Source organism: Amphiprion ocellaris, chromosome 16 (assembly GCF_022539595.1).
Source record: "Amphiprion ocellaris isolate individual 3 ecotype Okinawa chromosome 16, ASM2253959v1, whole genome shotgun sequence".
NCBI classification, from domain to species: Eukaryota; Metazoa; Chordata; class Actinopteri; family Pomacentridae; genus Amphiprion; species Amphiprion ocellaris.
In genome coordinates, this window is record NC_072781.1 from 32,119,712 (window position 1) to 32,137,785 (window position 18,074).

Genomic DNA, 18,074 nt, shown 5'->3' on the forward strand with positions numbered 1-18,074 from the left:
CTGCATATCTGTCACAAAATAAATCCCTCTGTTGATGGCATTTTATTAGATGTAACTATGTTAGGCAGGTTATATTGTGTCTGTGGATTAACCCCGACTGTCAGCTGTAAACACAATAATTTTTTGCTTTAGGCGTCTACTTTGTGGACAGTTTGTGCACGATCGGCAGCTTGTTGTCGTGCTGCAGTGCATTAATGAGAGAAGAAGTGGCTGCTATGTCCGCTACACCTGCAGAGAGTGGAGGTGTAGCGCTGCAATGTTGTCACACATCAAGGAAAGTCATTTTTAAACTACTGACACCAACAACAGCGGTGGGTAATATTGTTTTTAACGACAGTGTATCACAGTACTTTTCTACAGGGTGTCCCTAAAGTGTGGACACATTGGAAATCTCATTAACTATCTTTTTTTGCCTCCACAGATTAAATATGACAGAAGAAAGAGCTGAACTGGTACTTCTCAGTGGACGTGAAGGACGGACAAACATAGCAGATGAATTTAATCATCCAAGGAGGATGGGGTGAAGGCGGTTAACAAGTTTAAAGAAACAGGTAGTGTCCTGGACAAACCCCATCCTGCACGACTAAATGTATCAGCCCAAACTAAAGAATTGGTCATGGCTAAAATTCATGCTAGCCCCAAAAAAATCAGTTCCCTAACCTTAATCCCAGCCTTATCTTTCTATATGTCCATCCTTCACATCCACTGGGAAGCACCAGTTCAACTCTTTCTTCTTTCGACAAAGCCATATTTAATTAATCAGATTTCCTATGTGTCCAGACTTAAGGGACACTCTGTAGTGCTGCTATAGCATGCAACACCAGTCAGCTCTATGGATAACATCATTTAGATCAGGGGTGTCAAACTTTGACTAAATGTTGTGTTCCTTTGTAGACACTCTGTGATCTGGAAGTTGTAATGTGGAAATGATAAACTGAGGCTGAATGTTGCTGAAATTGAACTTATGTTCTTAACAAATTTCAGGTTGTTCATGATGTTTTGTAAAAAGATAATTCCTTAAATGTGAACATTTTCAGAATGTACTTTTTTGCACTAAAACAAAGGAAATGTGGAGTTGTGGTTATTTATAGGTTATTATGCTGTGATTTTACTGGTCCAGTCCACTTGAGACTGAAGTTTTGAGTTGCAGCTTGTGTTAATCTATATTCTGACACTAATTTTTTTCCTAGCAAATAGTAGTTGTTGAGCTTCTTGATTACTACTAATATTTAAAAAGCACATTGGTCAGGATTCCACATGACAGGAGTAGACGGCTGTGGAAGAAGGAAAGATGCAGCATTTCTTCACTGGTTCTAACAGGACAAAAGATTTTAACATAACTTTAATATAATTTAATATTCCTGCACATTTGTAATTTGCATTTACGAGTGAAGAAAGAACACTTGATGCAACAACAAGACTATCCTTAAAAAAAAAAAGAGCAATAAAAGGGATTAGAATATAAATTTGCTTACGATATCAAAGAAGACCTGGCAGGCGTCGATGGTGTTGAGCAGCTCACACACATGATCCTGTTGATAAAGAAAAAAAAATACATTCATTAGAGTCTCCATCAGTCCTAATACACTGTTAACGAGTCTTAACTGTGAGTTTTCCCACCTTGAACTCCATGACGTCTACGAAGGTAAAATAGTAAAGAGCCAAGTTCTTCAGGATCTCTGACTTCTCCTTCTGCAGCTGAGCCAGCTGTTGCTGTAAACACCACATGGCACAAAACACACAGTTACAATAAAGTCAGGGGTTTTATAGGAGCTTTATGAAGCTGAAAATGATCTTTCCTCTTGAGTTCCATTGTTTCTAAACTGACTATGAGTGTTTCCCTGAGTGCACTTTAAATCCTTCATTAGGCCGATCTCTGTCTCGGTGCTTATTTCTTCTCTAAGAGCTAAAGTCGTGACGCCAGATAAATAACCTCGGCTGTTCTCATTTAAACCCTGACCGGGTTCGACTCTGGAAATACTTTCCCTACATATTCCATGTATAAAACACTGCGAGGAGAAATATCTGCATATTTTTTATTCCATCCGAGTCTCTAAAAACTCTAATTGCCAAGTTTCCCTTCAGGGATCAACAGAGATGATCAGGTCTTGCTTCACATTAATCAAAGTTTCTCTTAATTCTGACTGAATGAACAGCAAACTGATAGAAATCACATACAGTTGTTAAATAATTCAGTGATATTGGAGCTACCAGACCTCTATTTGTAAAAACATTTTAAAAAGACCCTGCTTTAAATTCCAAATGCAGATGAAGTCATTTTACTTTGGTCGAACATTTCTTGCATTTAAACATTTGATTTTTTCCTCTCATTGGCTCAATTTTCTCCTTTTTTAAACTTATTCTCTGTTAAGAAACAGAATGAGGATACAAATGTGTGACTTTTAAAAAGTAGATGTGTTTAAATTTTAGGTAAAAATGTTTGACCAAAGTAAAAATCTGACTAAGAAAGCAAAGTGGACAGTCGACCCAAGAGAACAGAGCTGAACTTTAACTCTCTGAACCCCAAAGCAAGCCAGTGGGTTTGAAAGGAGTGTTTTCGTGAACTTTAGCCATAAATAAATCATTTATCTGACATAGAAACCGTAAAAATAGAAAAACATGTCAGATGTGTAACCTTTTAAACATCTTTGAACTAATCATGTGAGACTTTTGGTTCTGGCTGGAAAATTAAAAAATTTAAACTTAAAATGATGATATTTCATCTAAATCACCTCATTCTAGATGCCTCGTTTGAAAAAATAGCAAAATAATAAACTGTGTGCACTAAACAGATTGTGTTTAAAAGTAAAAGTTCTGCGTTCCTTCACACAACTACTTTACTGATCTGGCTGCAACCAACAGTCACTTGACAAAAATGCAGAGACTTTTCAGTTGAACTGTAGGCAGTGTTTACACCGAGCAGAGACAAGACAATTAGACAAACAAATGTGAGTAGTAAAATAAATAATATGTAGGACCTTCATTCTATTCCAATATTGGTAACAAATGTAGGCAAGTAGATTCTAGTTTTTAAAATCATTTTTGGAGATATAAATCGAAGAAATTCCAACTTTAATTCTGTCTGTTTTTCATATTTTTGCCATTCTAACTGTGTCATTTCGCACAGAAGGCATTTTCTAGTTCTCTCTACTTCTAGTTGTGGTTGTTCTGTTTCCATAGAGCTGCAGGACTTTATATTGCAGTCAAAGATGAGCCTACAGTGAAGAAAAATGTGACAGGAGGAAAAAAATACATCCAGAAACTGCTTTGGGTTCAGAGGTTTAAAGTCAGAAGTGAGGAGGAAAATTCAGTCAAAGCACTAAAATAAAAAACTAAGATTCTTTCTGTACTTGCTGATATTTGGTCGGATGCAAAGTGCTTTAAAAGATTGTCAAATCAATCTTTTAATAAGCTGTAATATAGAAATGTGTCTAAAAAGCAAGAAGCAGTTTCTATTTACATGACAGAAATTGCTTTAGAATACTGCATGTAAATTTCAATCAGCTCCAGAGGTCAGAGCTGCAGCTTAAACCAAGTTTATCTACCAGGGAAGGAGGAAAAAGTCTCAGAAATGACAACTGTAGGAAGTGAGACGCCACTGCTGCTGCACCAAGGAGCTTGAAAGACAGTTTTTTGGTCCAAAATTGAGCAAAAGATGGAAAATTATTAAAAATTTGGGATTTCAGATAAGTGTTTTTGATGCATTTTGTCTGGAATTTGGAAAAACTCACTGATTCAGACCAGACTTCTGCAGAAAAAGCCAATATTGACAGTAAACTGACAGCAGATGAGTGGTTCTGCTGTTTAAAACCCTCCTTGTTGCAGACGGCCAGCTCATTCAGACACCAGCAGGTCGGTTTAACGAGTTCCAACCAGGTAGAAACTAGCTAACCGGCCACACAGTCACTCAGTGGATGAAGGAGAGGAAATAAAAAACAAAGCTGCCAGCAGAGAGGAGGAAAAAGCGGAGCAAAGCAAAACACACTCCAAAAACAGCTTTAAAAAAATACAAAATTACATCAGTACAAAACTCAGGTTCGTGAACTTAAATACAAAAAAAAAAGTTACAGAAACTTAGATACAAAAACTTACCAAAAAGCACAAGTCCGGAATAAGCCAAGTTTTAGCATGCAGAACACAAACAAACACAGAAACAAAGCAGAAAACAACGTAAGAGACAATTTCTGCACAGTTATACTGAATAAAGCAGTTAGCTACACACACACACACACACACACACACACACACACACACACACACACACACACACACACACACACACACACACACACACACACAGCTGTTTGCTAAATGACACTTTCACAGAAACAAACAGGCCAGAAGCTAAGCTAACGAGTAAAGCTGAAAGAAACATTTGATGAGCAATGACTGTTTAGTTCGTTCATAACACACACACACACACACACACACACACACACACACACACACACACACACACACACACACACACACGCAGCTGTTTGCTAAATGACACTTTCACAGAAACAAACAGGCCAGAAGCTAAGCTAACGAGTAAAGCTGAAAGAAACATTTGATGAGCAATGACTGTTTAGTTCGTTCATAACACACACACACACACACACACACACACACACACACACACACACACACACACACACACACACACGCAGCTGTTTGCTAAATGACACTTTCACAGAAACAAACAGGCCAGAAGCTAAGCTAACGAGTAAAGCTGAAAGAAACATTTGATGAGCAATGACTGTTTAGTTCGTTCATAACACACACACACACACACACACACACACACACACACACACACACACACACACACACACACACACACACACACACACACACACACACACACACACACAATATAGAACACCCTTCGTTGTCTGTTTTCACTTAAACACTTAAAAACTGAACAGACAAAACTAATTACTGCTGTTTATTGGTATAATCTGAAGATTATCTGATTGCTTTAGGGTGTAAACTAACACTGACTGGATTGGTTCATTAATATTTATGTAAAACTGCACAATTAATGTTGATAATTAGGACAGTTTTGTCTCATTTCAATCTTTTTGTGTCTGACTTTTGTCATTCTTTTGTCAAATTTTCCACTTCACACAGTCAGTTTTATGAGAATCCTGCTGTTTACACTGATTAGTTTTTCTTTTACTACAAAATGTTTCAGATTTTATAGTTTTTAACTGTATTTTTGAAAAACAGAACACTACTCAAACTGAATGTAAATTTAAATTTTCTAATTTTTTTCTCAGAAATCTGTACATTGACATTCAGATTATATTGCAGAGTGATGAATTTTTGCTTTGTGTTGTTTTGTGTATGTTTATTTGTTGTTTTGTGCTGTTTTTTTGTCTAGTTTGTGGTATTTTGTGTTTTATTTTTCCTTTATGTCCCCTGTTGCATGTCTCCTTTGGACAGTTTTGCCTCCTTTCGGTTGTTTGGTGTCTCATTTATGTCATTTTGTGTCCTCTTTGTGTTGTTTTGTTGTTGTTTTGTGTGTCTAATTTGGATCATTTTGTGTCTCTTATGTTGTTTTTAGTCTCTTTAAGCTTTTCAGGCAGATGTCTTTAGATGTCTTCACTGATTTTGATTGAGCTTTAATTTCCTCTAAACTCTTATTTCCCTTAAAAATGTTTAACCAAATGACAATACTGTCTAAAACGTGCTCTAAAAATAAAGATTATCAATATTTTTATTCTGATTAATGTTTCAAAAGTACAATTAGAGCTGCAATGATTAATTATATAGTTGTCGATGTCGATTGACATTTTTTCACAAGGTTTGGACATTTAACAGACCAAACTAATCGATTAATCGAGATTAACAATATTGATTAACTCTTCTGATAAATGATTAATTAGTTGGGATAATACTTTAACAGTTTTGTGATTTCAGCTTCCTAAATGTGAATATGTTGCAGTTTTCTTTATTTCTCTGCAACTGTAAATGGAATATCTTTGGGTTATGATTGACATTTTTCATAATTTTCTGACATTTTTTTTGACCAAACGATTTATCACGAAAATAATCAACAATTAGTTACACCACTTGCAGGAAAAGTTTTACATAAATGTAGTTTTGTTTTAGTTATTCAGATTGAGTAAAGCGATGTTACAGCCTCACACTGGGCTTTGTGAATATTATTTGTGACATTTACCAGATTAAACCACATTCTTTCTTTCTTTCTGACTGATAGCTGTTGGTATGTTTACAGTTTCTGCTCTCAGATATTATCTTGTTCAGGGAATCGTGTGGCTAAGTAGCACATTTTACTGTATTTTAGTTAATTATTTATTATCATAAACATCCTGATAATTATATAAGACAACAGTTCAAAATATTATAACCTGGCTCAACATATTTTAATACATTTTCCAGATCTGTTTGGCTAAAGTTTTTTACTAATGCATCTATTTTCCAAATGCTACTGTAGGCATTACAAGATTGAAAATGTTCAGTTACACACCTGAAGACAAACCAAACACACCTGCAAACACTCTTTCATTCATTCTCTACAACAGAAAACATGCTGCAGACAGACATGCAGGTGAACTTACGTTATTGTTCCGCGTCTCCACGGCGGGAAACTTCCTGACGATAAATTTAACGGCAGACTCGAGGTTCTTGTCGACCAGGTAGGAGGGTTTAGCCTTCGGGTCGCCACAGGCCTGGAAGAAGAGGAGAGGAAGAGGTGAGGAGGGACGAAGCTAAAGCCACACTGCTGCTACTGGAACACCTGGACTCTCTACTCTGGTGGTTCTTTCCTCACAGTCGGACATGTTGGATGTTCGGGCGTCACCGTGGAAACGCTCACAGTTAAACCTGGTTTATCCCAGGACCAGATTAGAGGAGGGTTTGGGTAAATGAAATACTGACAGCGCTGCATGAAATAAAACAAACTGGATGCAGTAACGTGTGCAGTCTAGTTTTTATTTAGATGCACATGTTAACAGGGTCGATGTGCTGCTGAATACAGTTTGGAAGTCTGCGGTTTGTTCGGATAAACCAGGTTCAACCGTTAGAAAAGACTGAGCAAGAGCCTGAACTGATCAGTGGTTCTCAGCGACTGAATCAAGACATTAAAATATTAATTTATTAGACAAATATGACTTGTAAAAACACTTTTTTTCACTGTTTCTGTGATCATCTGAAGTTTTAGAAAGATGTTTTAACCCTCTGAACCCCAAAAAACCTGCCGGCAGGATTTAAAGGATGCGATGTTTAAAAAAAAAAGAAAGTAAATTGTCATATTTCTCACTTTCCGATGGTCCTCAAAGATCTCACGTGCAACTTTTAGTTTTGTCTATAAAGCCAAAGACTTTATTCTGCGTGTCTAGTTTAAAATTCGCCAAAAATGAACTGTTAAACTTTTTGTGTTTTCGTACGACCTTGGAATGAATTATCGTGTCCTTCCATTAGAATCTACAATCATCCAAATCACTTTATTTTACGTGTCTTATTTGAAAATTCACCAAAAAAATGCACTTTGTATTAATCAGATTCTGTAAAAAAACACATTTCTGTAATTCTCGTTGCAGCTGTGAAGCCAGTAGTGACTGAGCTGCAACCAGAAAAGTTGAGACGAAAATTTGAGGATGTTTTTGGTTTAAATGCACACGACGTCCTCAACTTACAGCATTTCGTGGTTATGATGCCGTCTTCCATAAATTTGTTAAGAAAGTCTTGTTCCATCATTCTGATGTACAGCGTTTGCGACATTAAACAAATCATCACGCGGTGTAGGTGCAATAAATTACCCTTTAGTTCTTTATAAATCCTATCAACTTTAATACACTTCTGTCAACAGGAAGTAGTCACGTTTCCATAAAACTGTGAAGGGAATTCGAGGCAAACCTTTAAAAGAAAAAGAAAAACCAAGTTGGTACTGTTTCCGTTGTAGCGTTGTAGAGGTCGGAAGCAAAACTAGTTGTTTACCAACTGCTAAAAAAAACTCAAAGAAGAAGAAACTAAGAAGACAAGATAAATGGTGACAAGTCTTCAGCAATCATTCTCAATCAGGAAGTTGTAATTATTAGTTCTTGTCAGCTGATATTGTTCATGGTTCATGGTTTAGTCAAACAGACGCCATTTACGGGCACCGACCGGCGAGCAACGGGAGGAGAGTGGCCTCGACTCCACCGCTGCATTATTGGAGACCATGCTGGAGGACGGTGAGTGTTTGTGACTCCACCCACGATGAGGTGGTGCTCAACTGTAATGGAAAACGACCTAAACCGAGTCGAGTCCAGTAGGTGCCAGTGGAAAAGCACCAATAGGTACTTATGTACATATGTGAGTTCCGACTTACAGCGAAAATCGAGTTACGTCGCGCCGTAGAAACAGAATTCCAACGTAAGTCGAGACCCCTTGTATAGTCTGTAGAGTTACCATTTTATCAGAGTAAAAAATGAGGGTTCAGAGGGTTCAGCATCTGAAACTTTAGTGTCACATTTTAACAGTTGCACTAATCTGTCAACTATCTTGACGTCTGATTGGCCATTTCAGCCATTTTTAAAATTGAAACTATTAGCTACTTGAGTGTGACAGCTTTTTCTTTGCTATCCATTTCCAGCAAACTGAGCAAACTAAAAGCTTTCCACAATGTAAAAAGGCTGAGAACCGCTGAGAGCTGCAGGTAATGAGAGGTTTCAGTTTCAAACGGTGCCTCTGAGCGGTTAGTTCCACTGCATGACAGGCAGAGCGACGGACAGGTAGGACCGAATGAAACAGAGAAACGTGGTGAAGGAAAGGAAGGAGGGAAGTAAAGAATGGACAGTGAGAAATGAGAGGATGAAGGAAAAGAGAGAGAAAGTCTTTCCTCAGAGTCTCCATTATTTCTCTTTTGTCTGCTCATTAATATCCTCCTCTACAGGTGTTGCAGTTTCTGCTCGACTGCCTCGACTCTGGCAGGAAGCAGCAGCACTCATGCATTATGGGTAGTGTAGTAGTGGATGGTGAGGAAGATGTGATCCATGCATGTGCCATAAACAGAGTGAATGTAGAAAGTTTATTGGCTGCCAACACCGAGGAACAATCCTAGAAGCGGTCAGCGGCTCCGACCGTTCTGAGAATTCAGTTCCTCGTGGTTAAGGTTCAACTTTAGAGAAGGGGAAGCACACACTGAGAAAAGCCAGAAAAAGTAACATGACGTTACCAAAATGAAGTCTACGACACAAACTACGCTATAAATGCAGTGTTTCTACCTCCAGTATCACAGCTAGTAATGACCCAAACGGCACCACAACCATAAACCTGGATTTCAGTTTGCATGGCGCTGAAACGTTTCCAGCATCGGCCAGTACAAAATGAAACCACCACACAGCAACACATGCTAGTTAACACAAGCACAGGAGGTAAACTGACGATCCAGGTAGTAAAACGAGATGAAATGCAGGCTGAAAGTTCATCTGTTGATGTGTAAAAAGTAAGGTTTTGACTTTATTTCACTCCCAAGTCTAATAAAACAACAGTCGCATTTTATGTTGTGGTCTGTGTGAACACAAATCTCATGTTTTTCTGGCGTTGAGGATTTAATTTTCTGTCATTATTAACATTTACAGACTGCCTACGACTGTTACCGAATAACAACAGAGCCGCTACTGTGGTTTAAGCCTCTGAACCCCAAAAAGTGTCGTGTTTGGAAGCTGAGATGTCTTAAAATTAAAACATTTATTAGAGCCAGAAACTGTAAAAAACAAAGAGAATCAGAGGTTTTTTTTAAAGGTCCCTGATCTAATCTCTCCTTTTCTGTTGGGAAAATTAATCAAATCTAAGTGCAAAATTTTGTTCTACATGTGACATTTAAAAATCTGCCCAAAATACACCACTTCTCTAACCACATTCTGAAAAAAAAAACTAAAACTTCCGTGTTCCTCTGTGCAGCTAAGAGGCCGTTAGTGACTCAGCTACGACCAAAAGTCACCAGACAAAAAAATCTGGAACTCTTTGGCAAAGTTGCAGTCACACAAAACAAACATTAAAAATGGAAATAGTTAAATATCTATAGTATGCAGAGTGACAATTTATTTTTCCAGTATCATTAACACCTGTGGGTCGCTGGACAAACGCTGCACATGTTGATTCATGGTTATTCCGTTACTGTAACATAAATAATTGAACAAATTCTTTTTAAAAAAGGATTTATGGCATTATTTACGCTACTGTTCAAAAGTTTGGGGTCACGTTGTTTTGTGTATCGTTAGTATCGTTTTGTGTTTTTTTGTCTCGCTTGTGTTTTTTGTCAATTTTTTGTTGTTTTGTTTCTTGCTTTTGTCATTTTCTATCTCGTTTGTGTCACTTATGTAATTCGGGTCCAGCCCTACTATTTAGATCTTTTACTCCACTATTTAGTTATTTTTTATTTTCTTAACTTATTTATCTTGCATGTTTAAAAGGGGGAAAGTCATCCGGAATTTCATTGTACACCGTGTACAATGACAATACAGCTTTCTTATCTTATATTAAAAAGATTATTTTCAGAATGTACTTTTTTGCACGAAAAACAAAGGAAACATTAGGAGTTATGGTTATTTATAGGTTATTATGCTGTGATTTTACTGATCACTGGAGATCAAACTGGGCTGAATGTGGAACCTGAACTAAAGCAAGTTTGACACCCCTGGTCTAAACTGTATTTCTGATTCATTTAATGTTATCTTGACTGGAAAAAAAAAAAAAAAGCTTTTCTTTCAAAAACAAGGACATTTCTAAGTGACCCCAAACTTTTGAACGGTAGTGTACATGAATGAAAGTTGCTCTAAAGGAGTTAAGTGGTAGTGTATAGAATTTTCTGTCCTTCTAGCCACATCTGTGTTGTTTTTAAAGAGGGTTATGACTTAATATTGCAGTAAAAATGAGCCCACAGTGAGTAAAAATGTGACTTCTTCAAAACTTCTTGGAGTTCAGAGGGTTCATCATAAGGAAACAGCTGCTGTCACTTTGCAAAACGGATGCAAACAGGTGCAGGCATAAAATAATTGTCTGTAAAAATGATCCTGACACGACAAAGGAAGGTCAACTAGACTACTTGTGTTAGAACCCGGTTTAGTTTGTGTGTCAGCTGAGGAACACCGACATGCTCAGCTCTTACAGGTCTACGTCTGGAACACACTCACTGCTGCAGGACCTCAAACACAGAAACACTTGGACACTATGGAGGGATTGGACACAGAAACACACAACACCAACATGGTTTCACTACCCATCGATGACACACTGGACCTGGAGTCGCAGCTTGTTTCCTCGTGAACACGACTCTCACACCTCAGCAGATTCACACCGTCGACGGCGTGTTTGCTCAACAACATCTGCTCAGGTGTGTGAGAGGCGGGCTGAGTTTTACCTTCAGTTGACTGAATAACAAGGAACCAAGATGTGACTGTGGAATCCATGCAACTGCAAAAGCACAAGCCTGGCAGATCTGCTAACACAGCACTCCTCTGAGCCTCGTCCTACAGCAGACTACCTACAGTGTAGTTACCCTTTGACTGACGCCGGGGAACTGTGGAAGAAACACTGTCTGGTTACTGCACAACATCTGGATGCTGACTGGAGAGTTCTGTCATGTTTTAGCCCAAACTCTGACTGACTTTTAGCTGCTGTTTTCATTCGACAAACTACTTTAAAACGAAGTCTGAGAGTTTCTTGGTAACTTCCACATTTTGTTAGTATATTCGTTAGTGTTTTGCAATAAAATTAATTGATTTATTGACTTTCTTTTGGGTAGAGCTTCAACAATTTATCAATTAGTTGTCAACTACTAGATTAATCATCAATTTTTTTGATAATTTATTAGGTTTGAGTAATGTTTTCTTTGGGTTGTGGACATATAAAGGTGCCTTTTTGGATATTTTCCCCAAATTTCTGACATTTTAAAGAACAAACAGTTGATCAACTCCTCAAGAAATTGAGACTAATTAACCATCAACACAGTCCTTAGTAGCAGTCCAACTTGTTGGTGTGTTCAAGTGACTGTTGGACATTCTAGCGCTCTGAGAAACTACCAACATCACATTATCCTTATCACCTTGGATTTCCCTCGGGATTAATAAAGCATCTATCTATCTGTCTGTCTGTCTGTCTGTCTGTCTGTCTGTCTGTCTGTCTGTCTGTCTGTCTGTCTGTCTGTCTGTCTGTCTGTCTGTCTGTCTGTCTGTCTGTCTGTCTGTCTGTCTATCCTTTATCTTTCTGCCTATAGTCTATCCATCTATCTATCTATAATTTTTAACTATACATTAGTGCTGCTGTACAACACGAGACTCCTAAAAGTTAGATATAAGAGATTCCAGGTACTTGAAGGCAACATAAATTGATCGTTTTCATAACTAGCTGTGTTTCTGCATCGTAATTTTATGAACATTTTGAAGCATCACGGTAGAAAAGATTCATGAATATTATGTGCACAAAAAAAAACGTTTTTATGCTCACTTAAGTGGGATTTAAGGAAAAATCTAATGAGCTTCATGAGTCAGAAACACCTTTTTATTTAATTAATTGCCTCTGACAGCATGAAACATGAACAATATCAGCTGACAAGAAAGAATAATTACAACTTCCTGATTAAGAATGATTGCTGAAGATTTGTCACCATTTATCTTGTCTTCTTAGTTTCTTCTTCTTTGAGTTTTTTTTTTGCAGTTGGTAAACAACTAGTTCTGCTTCTGACATCTACAACGCTACAATGGAAACAGTACCAACTTAGTTTTTCTTTTTTATTTTAAAAGCTTGAATCGAATTCCCTTCACAGTTTTATGGAAACGTGACTACTTCCTGTTAACAGAAGTGTATTAAAGTTGACAGGATTTGATAAAGAACTAAAGGGTAATTTATTGCACCTACACTCTAGATATGAATAAGTTTTAATTAATGGGCTAAAACATGTCAAACCTTCAGAATAATTTGCAAAACTTGTTTAGCATCTTCTAGAAACTGAATTTGTAGCTCTAGCCACACCATTACAAGTCACCAAGCATTATTAGTTATTATATCTCCAGAAATAACGAGCATAGCTGCATGTCTAGTTGCTCAGCATCACAGAAGAGACATTAATATTTTCTGTCATTTAAATGGCATGTCCATTAGTGCTGGTGGTGGCTAGTGCAGTAAGCTGGCTGGCTGGGTTTGGGTGGGGTGGGGGGGCTGATGGAGGGATGGATGGAAGGAGGGGCGTGGTGGATGGAGGGACGGGGTTATGGGAATAAGCTGAGGATCAGCCGTGGTCGGGAAGGAGTTGGGGAGCTGTTGCCTGGATACCAGAACAGACCTCAGTCTCGCCTCCACCATCGTCTCCACTCCGAGTAGCAATTAACAGCTGAGCTCATGACAGGGTCCCCGAGCTGACCGACATATGGTGGGGGACCCTGCGACGCAAAAAAAACCCTGCACATCTGAAAACTAATTACGGCTGCTAATTACTGGATGCAATATTTGAGCGCCGCTTGGAGCCTTTTCACGGCTGCTTCAGAGTCCCTGTAAAGCAGCTCCTCCCTGAGATGGATCCGTTTACGTCTGTCGTTCCTCTCAGTGTGAGCGCTCTCATTTTCACCAGGAGGGGGATTAACTGCCGCGAAAAGAAAAGAAAAAGAGCTCCAAAGAATCCAACAGTCTCGTGATTAGAAACAGAACCACTAGAGAACCACTAAAACCTGCAAAGAGCTGGCAGGCTGCCTGGGCTGCCTGCTGGCTACTAAACCTTCACTCGTTATTCTGCAGCCGTCCACGTTTCTGCACTTGTTCTCTGCTAAAAATACTTGGAAACCAAATCGAAAACAATTTAACAACTTTTTAGGATTAAAGATTTGCCTACAAAAAAAGTTTTTGGATAAAAAAAATGATTGAACAGCTAATTTATGCAACTAACAGGAGCAGTTAACATCTATTAATAAACAGTAGAATAAACTTAATTTAACCATCAACATAATCCTAATAGGTTTGAGTAACGTTTTCTTTGGGTTGTGGACAAAACAAGATGCCTTTGTGGATATTTTTCACCATTTTCTGACATTTTAAAAACTAAACAGCTGATCAACTCATCAAGAAATTAAGACTAATTAACCAAGAGCATAATTAGGAGCAGTGCAACTTGATGGTATTAGTGGAGCTGAACATCATCTGACTCCTAAAAGTTACATAATAGAGATTCCCACAGGTACTTGAAAGCAACATGAGGAATCGTTTTCATATCTAGTTGTGTTTCTGCATCGTAGTTTTAAGAACATTTTGAAGAATCACGGTAGAAAAGGTTAATGGAAACTGCAAAATTACTTCTACAAAAACGCTTTTATGCTCACTTTATGAAAAATCTTCACTCATTCTGCAGTCGTTGATGTTTTTGAGCTTCTTCTCTGCTAAAAATACTTAAATAACCAATTCGAAAACAATTTAACAGCTTCTTGGGTCTAAAAAAAGCACTTTTTTGGATAAAAACAATGATTGAACAGCTAATTTATGGATCTAACAGGAGCAGTTAAGTGACAACATCTATTAATACACAGTAGAATAAACTTCATTTAACCTGCAACTAATTAACCACCAACATAATCCTGAGCAGCAGTCCAACTTCTTGTTGTGTTCAAGTGACTGTAGGAAGTTCCAGCTCTATGAGAAACTACCAAAATCACATTATCCTAATCATTTTTGTTTCTGGGTTGAATTTCTAGCTATACATGTGTGGTGCTGCACATCACCTGACTCCCACTGGTACTTGAAATCAACATAAGGAATCGTTTTCATATCTAGCTGTTTTTCTGCATCGTAGTTATATGAATATTTTGAAGCATCACTGCAGAAAAGGTAAATGGAAACTGCAAAATTACTTTATTATAATCACTTAATGAGGCTTTATGAAAAATCTTCACTCATTCTGCAGTCGTTGATGTTTTTGAGCTTCTTCTCTGCTAAAAATACTTAAATAACCAATTCGAAAACAATTTAACAGCTTCTTGGGTCTAAAAAAAGCACTTTTTTGGATAAAAACAATGATTGAACAGCTAATTTATGGATCTAACAGGAGCAGAAAAGTGACAACATCTATTAATAAACAGTAGAATAAACTTAATTTAACTGTCAACATAATCTTTAGCAGCAGTCCAACTTGTTGGTGTGTTCAAGTGACTGTAGGAAGTTCTAGCGCTCTGCAAAACTACCAAAATCACATTATCCTAATCATTTTTGTTTCTGGTTGAATTTCTAGCTATATATGTGTGGAGCAGTACAGCACATGACTCTTAAAAGTTGGATATTAGCGATTCCCACAGGTACTTGAAAGCAACATAAAGGAATTGTTTTCATATCTAGCTCTGTTTCTGCATCGCAGTTTTATGCACATTTTGAAGTATTACATTAAAAAAGGTTAACGGAAACCACAAAATTACTTACTTATAATAATAATAATCCCTTAAAGGGTGTTTATGAAAAATCTTCACTCATTATTCTGCAGTTGTCAATGTTTTTGCGCTTCTTCTCTGCTAAAAATACTTGAAAACCAATTCGAAAACAATTTAACAACTTTTTATGATCAAAATTTTGCCTATAAAAGGACTTTTTGCATTGAAAAAAAAGACTGAGCAGCTAATTTATGGACATTACAGGAGCAGTAAAGGGACAGCATCTATTAATAAACAGTTGAATAAACGTAATTTAACCTGAAAAACTATCAATGCACAACAGTTTGGTGACTCGAGACTTTTAACAAATGTTTGTATAGTTTTGTCAGTTACTGGCATATTTACATGCCATGTTCACATCAGGAACTAAAAAAATAAGCGTCAAATCTAGTTCTGGCTTTTGCTTTGCAGTCCAGTACACTGGCAGGTAATGCATGTGCTCTAAGAGGAACATAAAAGAGAAAAAATAATGTTGGTGTGGATGCCGGATCAGAAGCAAATGAAGAACACACTGAATTTGCACTGTGTAGAACTGACAGTGGATGGAGCCCAGCCTTACTCTCAGCATTACAGATTCAGACATGAAGGAGGAGTGAGGCACAAAGGAGAGGACCAACAGATCAGTACAGGTAGCCAGGAGGAGGAAGAGGAGGAGGAGGAGGAGGAGGAAGGGTGAAGGGGGGACGGGTTTCATCAGTGGAAGGTGATAAATTTTGCAAACCTTCCAAACTTGTCCTTGCTGCATAGGAGAGGGGGGAAGCATTGGAACGGAGAGAAGAAGAGAAGAAATCAAAACAAAGAGCCCACCCAGACAAAGAGCTGGATCACTGGTCCACACATTCAGACACACAAACACACACACAAGTCGTCACACAGCCGCTCATACAGGTGTTTTCTGCAGATCTGAGTTCAGTAGGAAAGCCCTTCTGGCAGCTCTCTTCAACACAACACATAAATAAACAACAGGACATGCTGCGCTCACATGTTATCACATTAACACTTGGTTTAACGCACGCCGTGGTGACGGTATCAAGGTGTAGCGTCGCTGCCTACGCTCCTCACCACACCGACAGCAACACTTCCATGATAAGAGGGATAATAATATGGCTGACGCTCCTCGGTCTTAAACCCAACGCTGAGAGGACAAAGTTTGGCCCCTGGCTGCGATGCTGCTCCACATTTCTGCTGTTGCTTAGTAACTGACAATGCAGCGTTTCTGATTGCTGAAGGACGGAGTCTGTGATGCTCTGATGCATGTTGGAGTTTATCGTGTCGGAGTCACAGTCGGCAACATGATGCGCTTATTTCAGGTCACTGCATCTCAAATCATCTGCAGCGTTCTGCTCCACCACCTCTGATTGGCTGGAAACTGTTCCATCAGAAACTAAAGATATTTCAAATATTAACTGTTATATTTTAGACTGATCTACACTACTGTTAAAAAGTTTGGGGCCACCCAGACAATTTCATGAAAACTCACACTTTTATCCATGTGCTAACATAACTGCAGGGTTTTTCTAATCATCAATGAGCCTTTCAACACCATTAGCTAACACAATGTAGCATTAGAACACAGGAGTGATGGTTGCTGGAAATGTTCCTCTGTACCTCTATGGAGATATTCCATTAAAAATCAGCTGTTTCCAGCTACAATAGTCATTTACCACATTAACAAAATCTAGACCAGGTGTGTCAAACATAAAGTCTGCGGGTCAAAACCGGCCCACCAGAGGGTCCAATCAGGCCCGCGGATGACTTTGCAGAGTGTAAAAATTACAGAGAAGACACTGAAATATAATGTCAGTTCGCAGCTTTAGTACAACAGCTTGGTTTGGTGGAACCCTATTTCTCATGCACTGTCACAGCTTTTATGCATTTTTTATGCATAAATTTAATACATTTCCAAGGCAGGAGACAACTTCTCCCTGACTAGTTTCCACTTTAGCTTGTATGATGTGGTGGTCAGGATTATTACCCAGATGTGGAAATGAATGTAAATTTACAATAATTTCTACATCTTGACATGTTCTCTTGGTCATAAAGTAAAAATGCTATGTTGTTCAGTTCCAGATACCTGCGACTGAATGTTATGTGCCTTTTCAGATATAGAGTTGTAATCTGTAAATGATAAACTGAGGCATAATATTGTTGAAATTGCCTTGATGTTTCTGATTATTATTTGTTAAACACGAGCATTTTCAGAATACATTTTTTGCACTAAAACAAAGGAGAAAAATTTGGATTTGTTGTTATTTATTAGTTATTATGCTGTGATTTTACTGGTCACTTGAGATCAAATTGGGCTGAATGCGGGTCCTGAACTAAAATGAGTTTGACACTCCTGGACTAGACTGTATTTCTGATTCATTTAATGTCATCTTCATTGAAAAAAAAACTGCTTTTCTTTCAAAATTATGGACATTTCTAAGTGACCCCAAACTTTTCATCAATAGTGTACCAAACACTTTAAAATATAATTTGTTTTTGAAAATTGCCTGTCGACTTGCTTTCAAAACATTTTTTTTCACTCAGTTACATTTGAAACCATGTTTGAATGACCATATCTCAGGATCTACGAAAAACTAAAAGCATGAAATTTTCACTATTATTTCTCACCATGTCATTAATTCAGAATCGGACAAGCAGATCAAATCATCTCAGGATCCATGTGGGATTAAA

The 18,074-nt window shown here is 37.9% G+C and overlaps 1 protein-coding gene across 4 annotated transcripts in view; it reads right to left on the reverse strand.

The window, feature by feature from the left end:
- nckap1 (NCK-associated protein 1) overlaps positions 1-18,074 on the reverse strand; it is a 62,981-nt gene that overhangs the window by 36,760 nt on the left and 8,147 nt on the right. Inside the window, exons 2-5 of one of the 4 annotated variants that reach the window (XM_023294524.3) lie at positions 16,117-16,134; positions 6,570-6,680; positions 1,621-1,707; positions 1,476-1,532 (exon numbers count right to left, since the gene is read on the reverse strand). In XM_023294524.3, the coding sequence (XP_023150292.1) occupies positions 1,476-1,532; positions 1,621-1,707; positions 6,570-6,680; positions 16,117-16,134 (273 nt within the window). Of the gene's footprint in view, positions 1-1,475; positions 1,533-1,620; positions 1,714-6,569; positions 6,681-16,116; positions 16,135-18,074 lie in introns of all 4 variants that reach the window. The other 3 variants (XM_023294523.3, XM_023294526.3, XM_023294525.3) reach the window with 3 other exon arrangements.